The sequence below is a fragment of the Mytilus californianus genome, unplaced genomic scaffold (assembly GCF_021869535.1).
Source record: "Mytilus californianus isolate M0D057914Y unplaced genomic scaffold, xbMytCali1.0.p SCAF_2, whole genome shotgun sequence".
In the NCBI taxonomy this organism is placed as follows: domain Eukaryota; kingdom Metazoa; phylum Mollusca; class Bivalvia; order Mytilida; family Mytilidae; genus Mytilus; species Mytilus californianus.
The window spans coordinates 66,549,119-66,570,667 of NW_026262668.1; the positions used below are offsets into that span (position 1 = coordinate 66,549,119).

Here is a 21,549-nt window from a genome sequence, read left to right on the forward strand (position 1 = left end):
CTAATAATGAAGATTGATATTATGAATTTTATTGACTAATTTCCTCAAATTACATGTTAATTTGTTCTCATCCTGAACATGCATTTATTTGCCACTGGATGTTAAGCAACCAACAATCAATCAATCAATCAAAATACAGTGGGGTTCCTTTATTTTCATGGGTACCAATCCCTTGGATTGGGTTGGGGGAGGAAAAGGGGGGGGGGGAAGGAAAGGTATTTATGTGGATACTTTATTTCTTGTTTTTGATAAATTCTGCATTCAAACCTATTGGTTATTAAAATTCATATTTTGTTTAATACAAAAATTTATGGTCAACCTTAACACATGGAATCTTTGAAAAATTAGTACCCCTGGAATACTATTGGTAGTGAATTCTCAACATGTGTTGCTTTCCTAATTATATCACGAGTAGTGCATCCCTCTTTATTGAGATAAAAAGAAATTATACCACATGTAAGTTTACTTGGTAATGTTTTAATTCTGTGCCAACTTCAATCTTTTTTAATTTAAAGAATTAAACACAATGCTGTTTTTTTTCAAGAAATATGTTGCATTTATTTAATTAATTAGAATATGTACTTTTGTCTGTCTGCTGGTTCAACTTTTACTATCAGTTTCAGATTACATATATTGATTTTTCACATTCGTTACTTAGTAAAGCTGCTGTCATATCTTTAATTTTTTTTATTTTTGTGTGAAAATAACCTTCTGTTATATTATACCTTGCATGCGTAAATAAGATCTTTAGGAATAGATTTACATATTGTTGTCATGTTTATTTTACATAATCATGACTTATTATGGCTAAATGTAAAACTTGAAGGTTTTCCATGATGAATTTTGACTAGATAAAAACAATATATACCCATTTTAAAATTACTGTTATTTTCATGGCAATCAGATTATTTTACATTTTACTCAGCTGAGGAAACATAAATAAAAATAAATCCGCTGAATTAAATGAAACCTAAAACATTAATAATGGCATGAAAATCTCTTCTTAAAACACAAAAAGTTACTTAAATGTTTTAAGCTTTGCATTTTCTATAGAAAGATGGATTTATTTCCTCTAGGTTATGTTTGAAGATACTATTTAAAATGATATAAATGAAAAAGGCTCTTATTGTAATATATATCCTCGAAATGAACATGCTAGGATGTCTAAAATAACTTTCTATATGTATACATGTATAAGTATCTCTTAGGAATATAGACTAAACTGCTTTTGTTTTCTGTGTTGAAAAAAAAAAAACGTTCAAAAGTCTGCATTAAAGTTGTTTTGCATACCAGTACACTATTTTGAAATAAAACCTACAAAATTTTGAAGCAAGATATCTCCATGCTTAAGAGAATACCATTTGACTCTCCCAACACTTTAATAATAGCAACACAATATATTTTTAAGGATGACCTAAATGCTAAAATTTACGAATGTAGATTTATAGATGAAAGAATTATATTACCTCAACAAAATTCAATCAGACATAAACCCAACCACAGAAATAATCAAGAAATCAAAACAGCAACATAAAGTTTCCAACAACAACTAAATGTCCATGCCATAAGTCTGCTCAAAATTGTCCCAAGTCTAAAAAAGTTTCGAGTAAATTAAACAGACTATCTGTAACCAAGATCCAGAGCACTGTTAGATAAGGGGAAGCTGACTCGTATGTGCTTGAACCAAGGAACAGGGGGTCAATCTATCACTAGATTTAATGATCTGATAGGCATAGCTAAAACGCAAGGAAGGTTTTCATAATTTAATTAACGATAACAATTTAGAGGAATGATGATAACAATCAATTAGTGAACAATGCCAAATAATAATAATCTAATTAAAGTACAAGGTATAAAAGCCAAATATCAAATCCAAAGTAAAACTGTTTCTCCTTACAATGTAAATATAAAATAAATGCCAAAACTACTAAATCATAAAATGAACTTAATTTAAAAAAAAAAATCAAAATCAAACTGTAGTAGACAGTCTTTAATAATAGGTCCAGTATAATGACATGAATAGTGAGAGGTTACGCTTCCCAAACACTGACTACTTTTCCAAAATTTCACAATGCTATTTATACTAAAACTCAAAATAAATAAATATGTGTCGACATGTAAATACTCATCCCAGGGATTTAGTATTTTAAAGCAAAAATAGACTTTAAAATACTAAATCCCTGGGATGTGTTTTGGTTGATTTTAGTCTCTGATGCATGATTTTTTATCATTAATTGTTTTTGGCTTTTAACTAGCTGTCAGTAACTGCGAGTACTCTCAAATCGTACTTTCTTTGTTAATTTGACCTGTTGGTACTATTTGTAATGCTTTTTATGCCCCCGCCGTAGCGGAGGGGGCATTAAGTTTTTCCCTTGTCCACCTGTACGTCCGTACATCCGTCCGTATGTACATCCCAAAGTTGGTTTCCGTTCTCTAACTTGATATTGCCTCAACTAAATGTTATGAAACTTATACACAATGCTTATTAACACAAAATACAGATCAAGTTTGAATATTGGGGGCGTCACATTAACCGTTCTAGAGTTATGCCCCTTGACAAATGGGAAAATTGCTGAATCTTTTGTTTCCGTTCTCTGACCTAAGTTTGTCTCTACCAAATGCTGTGAAACTTATACACAATGCTTATTACCACAAATTACAGATCAAGTTTGAATTTTGGGGATGTAACTTTTACTGTTCTAGAGTTATGCCCCTTTACAAATGGAAAAATTGCTGAATTTTTCGTTTCTGTTCCCTCACTTAAGGTAGCCTTAACCAAATGTTATGAAACTTATACACAATGCTTATTACTACAAAATACAGATCAAGTATCAAAATTATTTATTTCGTAAAGATATTTCCTTTCTCCTTTTAAAAGAGGGACGAAAGATACCAGAGGGACAGTCAAACTCATAGATCGAAAACAAACTGACAACGCCATGGCCAAAAATAAAAAGACAAACAGACAAACAATAGTACAGATGACACAACATAGAAAACTAAAGACTAAGCAACACGAACCCCACCAAAAACTGGGGGTGATCTCAGGTGCTCCGGAAGGGTAAGCAGATCCTACTCCACATGTGGCACCCGTCGTGTTGCTTATGTTATTACAAATCCGGTTAATAGTCTAATTCGGTAAGTCACATTCGTGAAAAGGGAAGGGTATTGTAGTTATGACATAAGGAACATATCTGATATCATCTGTGAAACGGTTATTCCATAACGGTCAACCAACTCTTGATGGCGTCCGTAAAATTTACGAAGGGATGATTTCAACTTCACCATTTGGAACTCTTGGTTTAATAGCTTCCTTGTGTATACCTAACAACAAAATTATTTTCATTTATCTGTGTATAATATTATTGTAAATGGCGGATTTTTGTTTAAGGTTATTGTTGTTTTTCTGAAATTGTTTAACATTTCACAGCGGTATAATACTGTTACTTTAATTATTCATCCCTTATTTTATTGATTTTGTGTTTATATTGTATCATAGATCAAATTTATTCGTTCAGTGTATGTTCACTTGTGTTAATGTGTCTTTTGATTGAGTTAAGACATTTCAATTGATATTCTATAGTGTGTCTTTCTATGTTGTGATGTTACACTATTGTTTCAGATAAGGGTGAAGGTTTGGTATCATTAAAACGTTTAAACCTGCCGCAATTGTTTGCACCTGTCCTAAGTCAGGAATCTGATGTTCAGTAGTTGTCGTTTGTTGATGTGGTTCATAAGTGTTTCTCGTTTCTCGTTTTTAGCTCACCTGACCTGAAAGGTCAAGTGAGCTTTTCTCATCACTTTGCGTCCGTCGTCCGTAAACTTTTACAAAAATCTTCTCCTCTGAAACTACTGGGTCAAAATTAACCAAACTTGGTCACAATCATCATTGGGGTATCTAGTTTAAAAAATGTGTCCGGTGGTCCGGTCAACCAACCAAGATGGCAGCCATGGCTAAAAATAGAACATAGGGGTAAAATATAGATTTTGGCTTATATCTCTGAAACCAAAGCATTTAGAGCAAATCTGACATGGAGTAAAATTGTTTATCAGGTCAAGATCTATCTGCCCTGAAATTTTCAGATGAATCGGACAACCTGTTGTTGGGTTGCTGTCCCTGAATTGGTAATTTTAAAGAAATTTTGCCGTTTTTGGTTATTATCTTGAATATTATTATAGATAGAGATAAACTGTAAACAGCAATAATGTTCAGCAAAGTAAGATCTACAAATAAGTCAACTTGACCAAAATGGTCAGTTGACCCCTTAAGGAGTTATTGCCCTTTATAGTCAATTTTTAACCATTTTTTGTAAATTTTTGTAATCTTTTACAAAAATCTTCTCCTCTGAAACTACTTGGCCAAATTTAACCAAACTTGGCCACAATCATCATTGGGGTATCTAGTTTAAAAAAAGTGTCCGGTGACCCGGCCAACCAACCAAGATGGCCGCCATGGCTAAAAATAGAACATAGGGGTAAAATGTAGATTTTGGCTTATATCTCTGAAACCAAAGCATTTAGAGCAAATCTGACGGGATAAAATTGTTCATGAGGTCAAGATCTATCTGCCCTGAAAATTTCAGATGAATCGGACAACCTGTTGTTGGGTTGCTGTCCCTGAATTGGTAATTTTAAGGAAATTTTGCCGTTTTTGGTTATTATCTTGAATATCTTGAATATTATTATAGATAGAGATAAACTGTAAGCAGCAATAATGTTCAGCAAAGTAAGATCTACAAATAAGTCAACTTGACCAAAATGGTCAGTTGACCCCTTAAGGAGTTATTGCCCTTTATAGTCAATTTTTAACCATTTTTCGTAAATTTTTGTAATCTTTTACAAAAATCTTCTCCTCTGAAACTACGAAGACAAATTTAACCAAACTTGTCCACAATCATTATTGGGGTATCTAGTTTAAAAATTGTGTCCGATGACCCTGCCCGCAAACCAAGATGGCCGACATGGCTAAAAAATAGTACATAGGGTAAAATGCAGTTTTTGGCTCATATCTCTGAAACCAAAGCATTTAGAGCAAATCTGACAATTTTGTCATGAATCCATCTGTGTCCTTTGTTTGATATGCACATAGACCAAGGTGAGCGACACAGGCTCTTTAGAGCCTCTAGTTTATATAGATTAGACTGTTGGTTTTCCAGTTTGAATGGTTTTACACACGTCATTTTTAGGGCCCTTTATATCTTGCTGTGCAGTGTGAGCCAAGGCTTCGTGTTAAAGACCGTAATTTGACCTATAATGGTTTACTTTTATAAATTTTGACTTGGATGGAGAGTTGTCTCATTGGCACTCATACCACATCTTCTTATATCTATTTAATTAACAAAGCCTAATCCTATAATGTTATGATAAAAACTTAAACTATCCTAGTGACATGTTAACTACAATTAATATTTCAAAACAAATTACTTTGAACAAACTGTGACATGTCGAGTACTTGCCACTACATATAGGTAAAATTAATTAAACAAATAAATTAAAATTTTACAAAATACAAACATAAAATTTTCTTTCTAAAGATAAAACATATTTTTAATACCAAATAACGCTAACAAAAATGTAAGCCAAATAACACACCATGACAACTGTCAAGGATCTATCATCAACCCAAAGTTCTCAAATAACCAACAAAAAAAGTCTATTTAAAAATATGACATAAGATCACCATTGAAGAGGTTCCAGAATAGGGAAATGTACTTGGATATGGAATTACTAAACATTTTCAAGATGAAAAGCACATCATAAGATTCATTCATTAAAACATCACAGTTTTTTACTTATGAGCTTTCTTTTAACATGTTTAAAATGTCAAAAATGACTTTTTAATTCTGAGAGGTGTTTATTTCATTTGGCATTTTTAGAAGGATTATTGCCTCATTGAAGACAAAAACATATAGTGTAGAATGTAATGATTTCGGGGAATGGTTTAAAAATTCTGAAATAACTAAACAAACATTCCACATGTTCATGGGCCTGCATGTTCTAACCTAGGATTCTTTGTTTTATATCTGAAGTTTTTTATATAGATTTTTTACGATTTTTTTTTTTAAGAATATGGTATTGATGGCAGATTTTTGATAGTCTCCTTTGGGATTCACTACAAGACTCCATACAATGTATATCTTGTAATAGTAGTAAAAAGAAAGTCATTTTACATCTCCATACATATACCTATAGAAAACTTGTTCTTCGTTGAACATTTGAATTCGTGGTTTACCTTACCCACATCATCCATGAAAATTGGTATCCCATGGCTAATAATGAATCTACAGGAATAGATAATAAAATCACAAGCACAATAAAATTATATCCCATCAATGAATGCTCGCAGTTACTCAAATCTATCACAAGGAATGCTAACAATTACTGAAAACAAGCTCAAAGTATTCAACCTACCTATACGTAATCAATTCTGTTCTTACTCCTATGTATGAACTCATAGTTTGTATGTTTTTATTCAAGTAATTTATCTTTTACAGCTGACAGAGGTGGACTTCAAAACAGAGATCTCATTGAAGAGATTCAAAAAATGTACGTTGACGCATTAAATGAATATGAAACTAAAAAACGATGTCGTGGTGGAAGTGCCTTAGCAAAGTATCTTCTTTTGTTGATGGACCTGCGGAATATAAGTGTTGAGCACTCTAAAATGTTAACAGTTTTACCTATCCCAGAGTCTAACATGCCGAATGTAGTTAAAGATATATATATACAAGATGATGATGTATAATGTTCAATTTTTGTTATTACATGTGGCAGCTGTGGAGACTTGAGACTTGATTACAGATTATCTAGTTAATAACATGTAGTTGATTACAGATTATCTAGTTAATTTCTCATGTAGCTGATTACAGATTATCTAGTTAATTACATGTAGTTGATTACAGATTATCTAGTTAATAACATGTAGTCGATTACAGATTATCTACTTAATAACATGTAGTCCATTATAGATTATCTAGTTAATTACCTGTAGTCGATTACAGATTATCTAGTTAAATATTTGTAGTTGATTACTGATTATCTAGCAAATTACATGTAGTCAATAACAGATTATCTAGTTAACTACTTGTAATTGATTACTGATTATTTAGTTAATTACATGAAGTCGACTACTAATTATCTAGTTATTACTGACTATCTAGTGAATTACATGTAGTCGATTACTAATTGTCTAGTTATTTACATGTAGTCGATTACAGATTATTTAGTTAATTACATGTAGTCGAACCATTAACTTTTTTTTTATTATCCTTGTAATTTTCAGTTGTTTGGAACAATATTTCCAATTAATCTTTCGTTTGCTGAGAAATTTGAATACAACACAAAAAGTCTATGCAATAAGCAAATTTTCCCTTTTATAATTAGTATTCTTAAGCATGAATTTTTAACTAGTATGCTGTAATCATGACCAGTCTCTCAGTAACCTTGTTTGTTATTTGCTCAGAGTATGATCTTGTATGCATGTTGATGTCCAAAGGGAGGTAAATCTAGTAAATAAATTGAAACTATTTATGCTGTATTTGTGCTGAGTCTAACTCAGAATATTTACTCCTATTATGTTTAACTTAGTGCTAATTTTAGACATATTCCATATGGATATGGTCTACAAAGTTTTATCTACATCAGACATTATTATTCAGGGATTTTATCAGCATACAAAGTAAATTATGATTGAATGTTTTTAGTAGGATTCATATTGTATTATCATCTGTATTTATTATTTCATCTTATGTATTGTATTGCCATATTTTTATTGTTTTCTTTAATTTCAACCTTTTTTCCAGTTCTTTAAACATTTAAGTAAATATTTAACTCAAAAGAATTATTATTCTTGAGCTTAAATTTTTAACTAGTATCTGGTAATCATGGCCAGTCTCTCAGTAACCTTTTTTGTTATTTGCTCAGACTCAAAAGTTTAAAGGTGTTTTTTTCACCGAAATATAGTAGCAGATATGTGTTACTTCTTGATTTATTATCTTCTTTTGAAGAAAAAATGAATTCAATAGAATAGTTATGGATATACGATAGAATTCCAATTTGATAACAGAAAAACATCAAATTTATTATGAAAAAAAAAAATTTGATATCCTACGCAATGGACTTTTGTTGTAATGTAAGGAAGAAAGGATGTAGGTTATAACGAATCGTCAATCAGTTGTCTGGAAAGTTTTACAATCTATCTGTTTCAAACACATTTGAAATTAAAGAAGGGTTTGTAATATATTCTTTATAAATCTGAAACAAATGTAACATCTGACAGTGATTAGTTGCTTCTTTACGGTTTGTTAAATATATTTTGGAAAGATTGGAAAAATGTTGCTATGATATTATTTATGAAGAAGCAAAAATCGTTTTTCTATTTGGTTCAAAACTGAAAAAAATATAGTTCCCAGAAAAAGTGTTCGTCCTTACTTGAGTTAATAAAGTGATTGCAGTACATACATTTCATACACAAAGCCCCAGTTTATTTCCCTATTTGAAAAAAAGGAAAAGATGCATTTATCAAAATAGTATATATTTCCACACATGCAGTAGTATGGCAGAGTTGTGTAGTAATTGAGTAGTGTATATTTTTTTACAAAGGAAATACTTGATGTTTCAGTGGGTAAACAGTGTTATGCAAAAATTAGTGTTAAGACCAATGAATACAGCTTGGGAGGTATGCATATGACCTTTATCAAAAGCAATAATTTCTGGATATTTTTTCAGTCCTCTGAGCATAAACTATTATTGCAAATATGTTCAAAAAAATTGAAAATGCAAGTTGATATAGTTACAGTGTGTATACGGTTAAGTTTTATGCAATGTTTATTAAAAATTTCTCTGCATCTGTTATTATTCCAAATGTGTTAAGACTGAAGAAAAATAGATACCTGATCTACAAAATTACCCAAGAATAAATGCAATGAAGGAAATAAATGGACCGAATTATGCTAAAAGCAATGAACCAATAACAAAAATGGTGCACAGCAACCTGCAATGACAACCTCTGAATTGCAGTCTTTTCATTATAATATGACTCTGATATTCAGATCAGTTGTTCTAAATATAGAAAAAAATATAACAGCTGTTGACAGGTATTATCTCAATTAAACAGAAACTTACAATTAAAATATTCAGTTGATATAATATTTTTAATATAGGTGAATATTAATACTTTCTAAATCTGATTTCTTTTTCAATTATATTTATGCCCTTAGATATAGATAGTCATAGTTATTTTCTATTGTCTTTCAAGGATGTATTAAATATTATTTTAATCTTAAATAAATTAAACCAAGGAGTAAAATTGTCAATCAAAGAAAATAATCCTCAGAAACATATGAAATTAAGGATATAGTCATTAAAATTCCACTTAAACAAATAGAAATTAAGAACACTAGACGACTAAGCATTTCCTGATTCACAAGATTTCCTATATAAGTTTCACAGTTTTTTATTTTTAAAGTCTAAAGACAAATTTAAGTAGGAGTGATAAAAGACTGATCCATGGCCATCTGTGACAAAAAAATAAAAAGGTTTTACAGTAAATATTTATAGATATATATACACAAGGGTCTGGATGGGATTAAAAGAATAGAGTATAATGAGCAGAAAAAGCAGAATAAAGGGCTAAAAAAATTAGATTAGAGAAAAATAGACCCAAAAAATAAAGAATAGAGAATAAATTAATATTGGGTGCTAAAATATAAAGAATAGAGAATAATTGACAAAATAGATAAAGAATAGAGAAAAATGACTAAAAAAATAAAGAATACAGAAATGAAAGACCCCATCCGGACCTTCATACACATATTAAATGCAATATTTAGAATAAACATAACACCACAAACTATCACTTACCAGGAAGGAGATGTAATGGTGCTTAGGTTGTACATTAATAAGAAATAGGTGGATATTGCCATTCTATTGTTGGACCAGGTTTCCCTTCTTTTTACCTATTGACAATTCTAACCAATACACATCAGCTTTTGAAACGCAAGGATACTTTACTTAGTATTAGATAAGATTTTTGCATCTTGTTTCTCATCTTGTTTCTCATCTTATATCCTTTCTTTAAAAATTGTTTCACAAAAGTTGTATATGTTTATATTGTTGAATAATATATTGGCTTCTTTTTACTTAGAAGAAAGGTCATTTAAGGATAATTTTGATTAACAAATATTATGTAAACACTTTCAAATATCTTCAAATAAGTTTTTATTTGGTATTTTGGTATACAATATTGTGATATGAGTAAAGGGGAATAACTCTTGCTGATTTATGGTTGATAGTGCTATGAGAAATAAAGTGCTAGATGAAGTGCTATGAGGAATGACATGTTAGATTAGTGCTATAAGGATAATTTGGTGCATAAATGTTTTATGTGAATATTGTTGAATGAATTTTTAATGTGTTAGTTTTTATATTGTTAGCGATACATATATTTGTTGCTCTGAATATCAGGGATAATAGAATTATGCCTTTTGTAAATAGAAATATTTGTTTATAGGGTTTTAAATATCAATTTGTGACATATATATTTGCTCATTTCATTTTATTTCCACATAAGATAACAATAAAAATCATGTATTTAATATAATTTAATTTTGCAATGAAAGCATTTGAGATGCTGTAAGAATGGAGATTTGTAAGAAATAAAGATATTTGTTGGTTAGGCAGCATGTTCCTGTTAGGTGTTTAAGCCATAAGCTATTGATTGCTAACACTTAAAAGTATGTTTCTCTTTTTTCTGATATAATAGTTTGTATACAGATGTGGATAAACTGTACTTTTCATGTTGTGAACTTAATGAACTATTTCCTGCAAATCACACAATCTGCATTTAATGTACTGGTATTTCAGTGTCCGTTTCACAATATGTAAATTGTCCTCAAGACACCACTCTTATAAAGTAGTGACAGGTATCGACCTGAAAAAAACTGATATTCATTCTGTCATTGAAGGGGGTATGATGAATTTAGATGGGGATAAAAGATCAATTCATGTTATGAGCCACTATTTGGTCCTTGATTTACTAAAAATATACAAATTCAACAATTTTGAATAACCAATACTTGTCAAAATTAATGCTTGACAGCTAAACTCAATTATTTTTCTTGCTTATAGTCTCCGAAGGAATACATATGCAGATTATTGGCTGCAGTTTGCAAAAATAAAATAAAGCTTAATTGCTTGTAGGATATCTTTGGAGATATGTGACTAGGACAAATCTATAGTATTCTGAATAAGATTTTACAGAATGAAAACTACTATAGTTTTATAATAATGTTTTGTTTTGGTTTATTGAATATTTTCCATCAAACTTGCCACACACAAGATATCATATCATAAGGTGTCAAAAATTATATTTTAATGCATTTAATGTATTTTAAGTAAATTTTTGGTGATTTAAAAAAAAAAAATTTCAGCTTTATATCTACAAACAATTCGCACTAGACCATGTGCTGAAAATGAAGTTCTGTAGGAAGACATTTTTACAAAGTTGTTATTCACGACTAAAAAATTTATTTTTAAATTGGCTGACTCACAATTCAACATTTTATAAAATCTAGATATCCATACTCACTGATTTCATCAAGAAATTTGTTCAGACACTAAAAAAGAGCAACAAGACATGTCAACCAAGAAAACAAAAAAACATGTAATTAATACATGGTCATATACAAGGATCCAGACATTTTTCAATTTAGGTAATGTCTGGCAAATATGACCATTTCGGGACCCTTGATCATATATATTCAGTAAAATAGTGGACAGCTAGGTCCTGTCTCGCTAATATGACCATTTCCAGACCCTTGATCATATATATTCAGAAAAATAATGGACAGCGAATTCAATTTTTTATGGCATTATTATTCTACCTCTCTTTGATATCAATTGACAAAGAATCCATATTGTATTAATATTGTTAAACATCATTTGTTAGTAATGTCAACAACAGATTATAGATTTGTATGAAGATTATGAGAATTTTTACTGTTTGTTTGTGTATTTTGTGTATGTGTGTTGATTGATAGACAAAGAGAAGCTCCATCATAGTATTACAGCAATTCGTCGTACCAGAATTTAATGCATTCTTGGTAATATTTTCAAAAGTGTACACCAAAATGCTGTGATTGGCAACATCCCAAACAATTTAAATTCAATTAATGATGTGAGGTTGTTTTCATTTTAAGGTACGAACAATGATATTACCAATTATCCTTTAGATTCTGAAATGGCGAATTAAACTTTTACAGGAGTTCCATGTTTGCTGGAATAACTCTCATGTACTTTCAGTGCAGTATTGTAATTGTCCGTTTTAAAAAAAGTACTTTCAGAGATATCACTGTTAAATAGTATAATTATAAAGTTCTTTCATTATCATTGATGAAAAGAAAATGAATTGTAAAACTCTCTCAAAGAATTGAGAAATAATCTTGATTCTCATTGGCTGTTATGGTTGGTAAAGTGTTTATGAGACTACTGTCTTAAAAATATGTAATATTGAGAAAGATTTTATTGTATATAAATAAAATATATCACTATTGTTTGTGTAATCTTGATATTAATTTGTTAAACAAAAAGAGTTGTGCTATTTAAGTTCTAATTAAGAGTTCATATTGTCATTTACTTCTCATGTTGCACACACACACAAAAAAAGAGAGAGAACTTTCCCCAAAAGGTGAAGGTCAACTGAACAGCTAATAATCTTTAATTTGCTTCTCTGTTCTGTATACAATATAACAAAATCTTGAAAAGATCTCAGTTCTAACAATAAATGAAAGAAATCTGTAGAAAGAATGTACCTGTTTATTGAGGACTTCAATTTTTTGGGTTTGAGCGTTTCTGATGAAGGTAAATTCAGAAAAGTGATTCTGAAGTATCAAATTAAAAAGTGCATTTTCCCTATGATTTATTATGGAGAGGCAAATGAAGCAGTTTTTATAAGACCCCAAAAAATTTGCTTTCATATATTGCTATCATGTCGTCGTCGTCCAAAGACATTTGGTTTCCGGACAATAACTTTAGTATAAGTGCATGGATCTCTATGAAATTAAAGCACAAGGTTCAATAGCACAAAAGGAAGGTTGGGATTGATTTTGGGGGTTATGGTCCCAACTGTTTTGGAATAAGGGGTAAAAAAAAAAGGCATTTTTCTAGTTTCCAGACAATAAATTGTGTAAAAGTCTATGAAATTGTACCACAAGGTTCCGTACCACAAAGGAAAGGTTGGGATTGACTTTGGGGGTTATGGCCCAAACTGTTCAGGAATTAGGGGCAAAAAAAGGGCCCCAAAAAAAGATGGACAAATACTTAAGTATTAATCTATGGATCTCTATGAAATTGAAATACTAGGTTCCATACCACAAAGGGAAGGTTGGGTTTGACTTTGGGGTTATGGCTCAAACCGTTCAGGAATAAGGGCAAAAGCGGGGGGTGAGGAACAAGGTTTTTCTGGTTTCCGGACAAATACTTTAGTATTAGTCAATGGATCTCTATGAAATTGTACCACAAGGTTCCATACCACACAGAAGGTTGGGGTTGATTTTGTGGGTTGTGGCTTTAATCGTTAAGAAACTAGGGGCCAAAAACAAGACTTTTCTTATGCTGGCTAAGCTGGTTCTTACATAAATTATTTCTGATCTACCGGTATATAAAGAAACAACAAATACTGATATGTCAGGAGATACACACCAAATAGGGTGTGTAAATTATTATATTTAGTTTGTAAACAGATTTACTAAGTATTGCACAACAGCAAAGTATTGCACAACAGCAAGAAATCTTCAATTGAAAATACATACAAATCTTTTTAACCGATTTCAACGACTGAGGATTAATTTAAAGTCTTGAATTGTTTAAGGTGTTGTTGTATAGTAAAGCATAGTATTGCGCAACAACAAAATATTGCGCAATAGCACAGTATTGGGCAATAGCAAGAAATCTTCAATTGCACAGTATTGCGCAATAGCACAGTATTACACAATAGCACAGTATTGTGCAATAGCAAGAAATCTTCAATTGCACAGTATTGCGCAATAGCAAGAATCTTCAATTATACAGTATTGCGCAATAGCAAGAAATCATTAATTATCCAGTATTACGCAACAACACAGTATTGCGCAATAGCAAGAAATCTTTAATTGCACAGTATTGCATAATAGCAAGAAATCTTAAATTGCACAGTATTGCGCAATAGCAAGAAATCTTCAATTGCACAGTATTGCATAATAGCAAGAAATCTTAAATTGCACAGTATTGCGCAATAGCAAGAAATCTTCAATTGAAAATAAATACAAATCTTTTAACCAATTTCAATGGGATTAATTTAAAGTCTTTAATTTTTGGGGGTTCTAACCTTGTATTACTTTTTTGGATATTGGGCCCCATTTTTAAATTGGTCTACATTGAGGTCAAAAGGGTCCAAAATGAAACTTTGTTTGATTTCATCAAAAACTGAATTATTGCGGCTCTATGATATGCTGAATCTTATTGTGCATTTAGATTTTTAATTTTGGGCCGTTTTCAAATGAGTCCATATTAAGGTTTGAAGGGTCTAAAATTAAACTTTGTTTGATTTCAACTAAACTTAAATTTTTGGTGTTTTTTTTTTTTATATGCTGAATCTAACCATGTTGTTAGATTTTGGATATCAGACCATTCTAAGTAAATTAAATGTCCCATTTCAAATTTTTAAGATCTTTGACCACATTTATTTTGTGTCAGAAACCTATATTATGTCAAAAATTTGATCACCATCCAAATTCAGACAGTATCAAGCTTGAATATTGTCCCCAAACCTGCCCCAACTGTTCAGGGTTAGACCTCTGCGGTCATATCTGACTGCATTCAGCGAAACATTTTTATGCCCCCGCCATAGCGGAAGGGGCATTAAGTTTTACCCTTGTACGTCTGTATGTCCATCCGTATGTCCCAAAGTTGGTTTCCGTTCTCTAACTTTAGTTTGCCTCAACCAAATGTTATGAAACTTATACACAATGCTTATTAACACAAAACACAGATCAAGTTTGAATTTTGGTGGCGTCACTTCAACAGTTCTAGAGTTATGCCCCTTTACAAATGGAAAAATTGCTGAATTTTTCGTTTCTGTTCTCTGACTTAAGTTAACCTCAACCAAATGTTATCAGACTTATACACAATACTTATTACCACAAAACTCAGATCAAATACAAATTTGGGTAGTGTCACTTTTACTATTTTTCAGTTATGTCCCTTTATAACGTTATATGCAACCGGGGGCATCATCTGTGTCCCATGGACACGTTCCCCATTTATTTTTTATATGCTGAATCTAACCATGGAATTAGATTTTGGATATTGGACCATTAAGTAGATTAATGTCTCATTTGAAATTTTTAAGCTATCTGACCACATTTATTCTGTGTCAGAAATCTAAAATGTGTCAAATATTTAATCACTATCCAAATTCAGAGCTGTATCAAGCTTGAATATTGTGTCCATACTTGCCCCAACTGTTCAGAGTTCGACCTCTGCAGTCGTATCCAGCTGCTCTAGGCGGAGTGCATTTGTAACTGATTCCAAAAAGTGTTGGTTAACCCATTGGGCTATTTTGTTAGTGCTGTTAGAGCAAGTTCATTGCTTCATAGTTACAGAACCACTAGCAACTGTCACAATGAAGGACAGCAATAAAATTTGTTCCTTTTAATAAATATTTTTATACAATGTATAATCTAGGCACCCTTCAATCAGGAATAGTTTAGAAATTATCTTAATTGGTTAAGTGGTTTCAAGGGAGAAGATCTTTGAAAAGTTGATTGACAACAGATGCAAGTAATAGCAAAAGCTCATTATGGTTTTTGACCAAATCAGCTAAAAACCAAAGCTTGGTAAAAAGTATGGCCACACTATACTGGCAGTTTTATTACTGGAAAAACATTTCAAAACAAAAGTTAGTGCAAAATGGTGATTAAGAAACTGAGTGAAATTATTTCTGTAAAAATAAATGGGGAATGTGTCCATGGGACAGAGATGATGCCCCCGCTTGCATTTAATGTTATAAAGGGATATAACTCAAGAACTGTAAAAGTGACGCTACCTAAATTTGTACTTGATCTGAGTTTTGTGGTAATAAGCATTGTGTATAAGTTTCATAACATTTGGTTGAGGCAAACTAAAGTTAAAGAACGGAAACGAAAAATTCAGCAATTTTTCCATTTATAAAGGGGCATAACTCTAGAACAGTAAAAGTGATGCCACCAAAATTCAAACTTGATCTGTGTTTTGTGGTAATAAGCATTGTGTATAAGTTTCATAACATTTGGTTGAGGTAAACTGAAGTTAGAGAACGGAAACAAAACATTTAGCAATTTTTCCATTTGTAAAGGGGCATAACTCTAGAAGGGTTAAAGTGATGCCACCAAAATTCAAACTTGATCTGTGTTTTGTGGTAATAAGCATTGCGTATATTAAAGTTTCATAACAGTTGGTTGAGGCAAACTAAAGTTAGAGAACGGAAACCAATTTTGGGACATACGTACTAACAGACTCAGCATACAAATGTTATGGACCTCAATCCCAATCTACTATTTCGATCAATGACCTTTCAGGTTAGGTCATGTCTGTCATATACCACTGTTCCCAGACCCTTGCCCATCATTGTTTTAGGACACATTATTCTGACTCTAGGCCTATTGTTTTTGCTCTTTACTTCTATATGCTGTGTGCTAAGCAGAGAGGAAGCAATTGCCAATTATTCAGTAATTTCACCCATCTAGGGATCAATCCTTTCACCTCCCACACTCCAGATGAGCACACTACCATGAGATTAACAAGGTGGTTTATTTTTAATGGCAATAATATTAAACCAATTTCCTATCTACTTTTATTGTAACCATCATTTCAATGACCAACGATTTAAGCAGGAAATGTTGATGTTATGTTCAATCATGTGAATGGATTTATCTGTCCAATTGTTTTATCTAGTCGTTTTTCTTGCATTAAGGTATATTTCTCAGAAACCCATTGTAATTTGTTAATGTGACAGCGACCCTCATTACAATGAACTAGAAGTCAACACACAGTCTTCAGCAACAGACGTGTAGATACCATGCATCACTCCAAGTTTACAAATGCTGTGAATAATTTTACAGAATCAATAAATTTTCATGTTGAAGAAATTCTGATATCAGCTATATTGAATGAAGGCAAGATTGTTCCATGCATTCCAAACCAGAACAATCATAAGGAATATCCATATCAAATACTGGTACATAATGGTTAAAACATTATTTCACTTTACTGTGGATTCAATTTTTTTTTTCATGGATACCAATATTCGTGGACTGATGATACATTGTATTTTTGGGGATATTTGATTTCTTGATTTTGACAAAGTATGCATACAAGCCTTTAGAAAATGGATTCTTCATTGAACATTTTAATTTGTGGTTCACATTAACCCACTAAATCCACGAAAAATAGGTATCCAATGAACACAGTATTGTTCCTGAAATTTCAGGACTATCCCTGCAAAATACTGGAAACAAAATGGTAAAACATTATTTCAGTATATTGTTCCAGTATTATCTATTTATAGTTGAAGCAGACAGGTTTTGTAGTAAAAACAAGAATATGTCCATAGTACACAGATGCCCCACTCACACTATCATTTTCTATATTCAGTGGACCGTGAAATTGGGGTCAAAAGTCTAATTTGGCATTAAAGTTATAAAGATCATATCATAGGGAACATGTGTACTAAGTTTCAAGTTGATTGGACTTCAACTTCATCAAAAACTACCTTGACCAAAAACTTTAACCTGAAGCTGGACAGACGGACAGACATAATGCCCCTACTACTATTGTAGGTGGGGCATTAAAAATAAATGTTTAGCAATGTGTATACCATCTGATGGCTTTCTGTATGAAATAATAAACAAGCATAGTTTTACGACAATTTTGTATTTCTACACGAGACCAACTTTTACAATATAAAAAATTTATACAATTTATTTACATATCTATTTATGATAACAATTATGTTACAGGATGCTTTGTACTACAAAAATAAATGTATATGAAACATGAATTTACAATATGGAAATAAAATATTGCAGATCTTAGCACCCTAATTCAGTCTAACATCATGTGTAACATTCTGAAAATTTCACAACCAGGTGTTTAGAGACTTTCTTAAAACTCTTCATAACATCCAGTCAACTCATCAACTGATCATTAACCCCTGGCTAACAGCTGCCAAAACTCATAAGATGTATGTCCAGTTTTACTGGTTTCTTATACCCAAAGCTTGCTCTATTTCCATTCTTCTTTGCTGAACCTGCAATAAAAGATAAGAGTAACAAGCATTCTGAGAGTATTACATGGCAATACATAGTCCCCTACCGGGTAAAAATTCATTATACTGGAACAAAATGCTAACTTGTTCTATAACTTGTCATGGTGTAAACAAAAAGTAAATATCATGTCAATATCTTCAAGCATGACTAAAATCAGTGTAGAAAACTGATTATATGAGTGAATTTTTCAAGTCCAAGGACCATAACTCTGCACAAAATTATTAGACTGAAACAAAAATTTGAACTTGATCTGTAACTTGTCATGATAAAACTAAATACCAATTATCAATCAATATCTTATAAGCATTATGAAAAAAACATTAGATATGATTAATAGTTCTCTAGAATTAGATAGGATGTATAAATACAGTGTATATCTATTTTCAAATTATAATCAGAAATAATAAATAGTTCAAATATTTTTTTCTTTCATTTGTCACAAACTAATATAGATTTGTAACTTATCTATAAAATGTCAACAACTTTTATCTACACAATGTAATGTATAGAAATATATACATAAATAAAAAAAGATTATTATCTAATTAAAGGATTTCGCTTCATAATTTCTTTTATATATATATAGCATTCAGAAAATTAGTTTATACTAAATAACAAACAAACCTGTCAAAAAATTCTTCAAATAATTTAACAAAGAATGTCTTTTAAATAATGAGTTATCTCCCTTTGTACAGAAATATGGTTGAACATAGTATTCTAACATTAGATATGGTCCAGAGTTATGGTCCATAACTCTGGACTAAAACATCAGACCGGAAAAAAATTCGAAATTGATCTATAACTTGTCATGATAAAACTATATACCAAATATCAAATCAATATCTTTAAGAACGAAGAAAAAAAATGTGGAAAGCTGATTTACCGGACTGACGGATGGACGGACGGACAGATGGACAGACCGACAGACAGATGGAGTGCAAACCTAAAGTCCCCTTCGACTCCGTCGGTAGGGGACTAATAAATGGGGAATGTGTCCATGTGACACAGATGATGCCCCCGCTTGCATATCATATAAAGTTATAAAGGGACATAACTGAAGAACAGTAAAAGTGACGCTACCCAAATTTGTACTTGATTTGAGTTTTGTGGTAATAAGTATTGTGCATAAGTTTCATAAAATTTGGTTGAGGCAAACTAAAGTAAGTGAACGGAAACAATAAATTCAGCAATTTTTCCATTTGTAAAGGGGCATTATTCTAGAACGGTTGAAGTGACGCCACCAAAATTCAAACTTGACCTGTATTTTGTGGTAATAAGCATTGTGTACAAGTTTCGTAATATTTGGTTAAGGCAAACTAAAGTTATAGAACGGAAACAAAAAATTCAGCAATTTTTCCATTTGTAAAGGGACATAACTCTAGAACGGTTAAAGTGACGCCACCAAAATTCAAACTTGATCTGTGTTTTGTGGTATTAAGCATTGTGTACAAGTTTCATAACATTTGATTGAGGTAAACTAAAGTTAAAGAACGGAAACCAACTTACGTACGGAGGTACAGACAGACAAGAGTAAAACTTAATGCCCCCCTCCGCTACGGCAGGGGCATAACATTTAAGTAATTTGAACATGATATTTGACAAACAGTGCATCAATACCTTTTAAGTTCCAAAAGTGTAAATCAGGTAACAATCTGCTATGGTCTTCAAAAAATGATGTCACATTTCAAGAAGTATTATGCAATATATTTAAAACTAAATGAGGAAACCTGTTTTTGTGTGTCACCTCTCGAACTACCAGATTTAAAAAAAAAACCAATAAATTTGATTAGAACTCATCACTTTTTTTCATGCTTTCAATAAACAGCAAAATATAACTGCAAGATATTAAACAAATATAAAGTATTTTTCACATCCAATGTAGAAATTCAAAATTAAAATCATCTGAGAAGATGAAATAAATGAAAGCTCTTAAGAAATTCCATGCAAGTGACAGGATAGCTTCCCTTGAATAGTAAATACTTCGTCAGCCGTAAGCAGTTGAGCTAAGGAAGTACTTCTTTAGCTCAGTTGGTATACACGCTGCCTTGTAACCCAGAGGTCCCAGGTTCGAGTCCCTGTGGAGACAAGCAATTTCGTAATGAAATTCATGCTCTCCGGTTACACATGCAATTAGTGCAGTCAGTTGTTTAGGCTTGTTAAAAAAAAACTCCATTTCGATGCAAGAAAGCCAGAACTTTTTGCGATAAGGTGACATAATTTAGAATTTTTCAAGGGATGAAACTTATATTATTTCATTCTCAATTGAAAAATCCAAATCAGTGTCAAAATTGGGTTATCTCCCTTCAGACATAAATAAAATGCTCCGCTGGGGCGCAGCTTGATACGACCGCAGAGGTCGAACCCTGAACAGTTGGGGCAAGTATGGCCCTTTATGGCCCCTAATTCCTAAAATTTTGAGGGAATTACCCCCAAAATCAATCCCAGCCTTCCCTTTGTGGTATGGTACCTTGCAGTACAATTTCAGAGAGATCCATACACTTGAACACAAGTAATTGTCTGGAAACTAGAAAAATGCTTATTTTTGGCCCCTTTTTGGCCCCTTATTCCTAAACGTTTTGGGCAATTACCCCCAAACTCAATACCAGCTTTCCCTTTGTGATATGGAACTTTGTAGTACAATTTCATAAAGATCCATACACTTACACACAAGTTATTGTCATGAAACTAGAAAAATGCTTGTTTTTTGCCCCTTTTTGGCCCCTAATTACTAAAATTTGGAGGCAATTAACCCCAAAATCAATCCTAGCATTCCCTTTGTGATATGGAACCTTGTGGTACAATGTCAGAGAGATCCATACACTTACACACAAGTTATTGTCATGAAACTAGAAAAATGCTTGTTTTTTGCCCCTTTTTGGCCCCTAATTCCTAAAATTTGGAGGCAATTACCCCCAAAATCAATCCCAGCATTCCCTTTGAGATATGAAACCTTGTGGTACAATGTCAGAGAGAACCATACACTAACACACAAGTTATGTCTGGAAGTTACAAAAATGCTTATTTTTGGCCCCTTATTCCTCAACTGTTGGTACCATAACCCCCAAAATCAATCCCCACCTTCCTTTTGTGGTATTGAACCTTATGGTAAAATTTCATAGAGATCCATTCACTTAAACTAAAGTTAGAAGTGCGAAAACCAATGTGTCTTCGGACGACGACGACGACGACGCCAACGTCATACCAATAT

At 31.8% G+C, this 21,549-nt stretch overlaps 2 protein-coding genes across 8 annotated transcripts in view; one reads left to right on the forward strand and one right to left on the reverse strand.

Annotated features, from left to right (window-relative positions):
* LOC127730270 (ecdysone receptor-like) overlaps positions 1 to 12,553 on the forward strand; it is a 124,086-nt gene extending 111,533 nt beyond the window's left edge. For all 3 annotated transcript variants that reach the window (XM_052238573.1, XM_052238571.1, XM_052238572.1), the window contains one exon: positions 6,495 to 12,553. In XM_052238573.1, the coding sequence (XP_052094533.1) occupies positions 6,495 to 6,745 (251 nt within the window). In that variant the 3' untranslated portion in view covers positions 6,746 to 12,553. The remainder of the gene's footprint in view (positions 1 to 6,494) is intronic.
* Positions 12,554 to 17,929: 5,376 nt separating this feature from the next.
* Positions 17,930 to 21,549, reverse strand: part of LOC127728080 (SWI/SNF-related matrix-associated actin-dependent regulator of chromatin subfamily D member 1-like) — a 63,478-nt gene continuing 59,858 nt past the window's right edge. For all 5 annotated transcript variants that reach the window (XM_052235287.1, XM_052235284.1, XM_052235286.1 and 2 more), the window contains one exon: positions 17,930 to 18,322. In XM_052235287.1, coding sequence (XP_052091247.1) covers positions 18,269 to 18,322 — 54 coding nt within the window. In that variant the 3' untranslated portion in view covers positions 17,930 to 18,268. The remainder of the gene's footprint in view (positions 18,323 to 21,549) is intronic.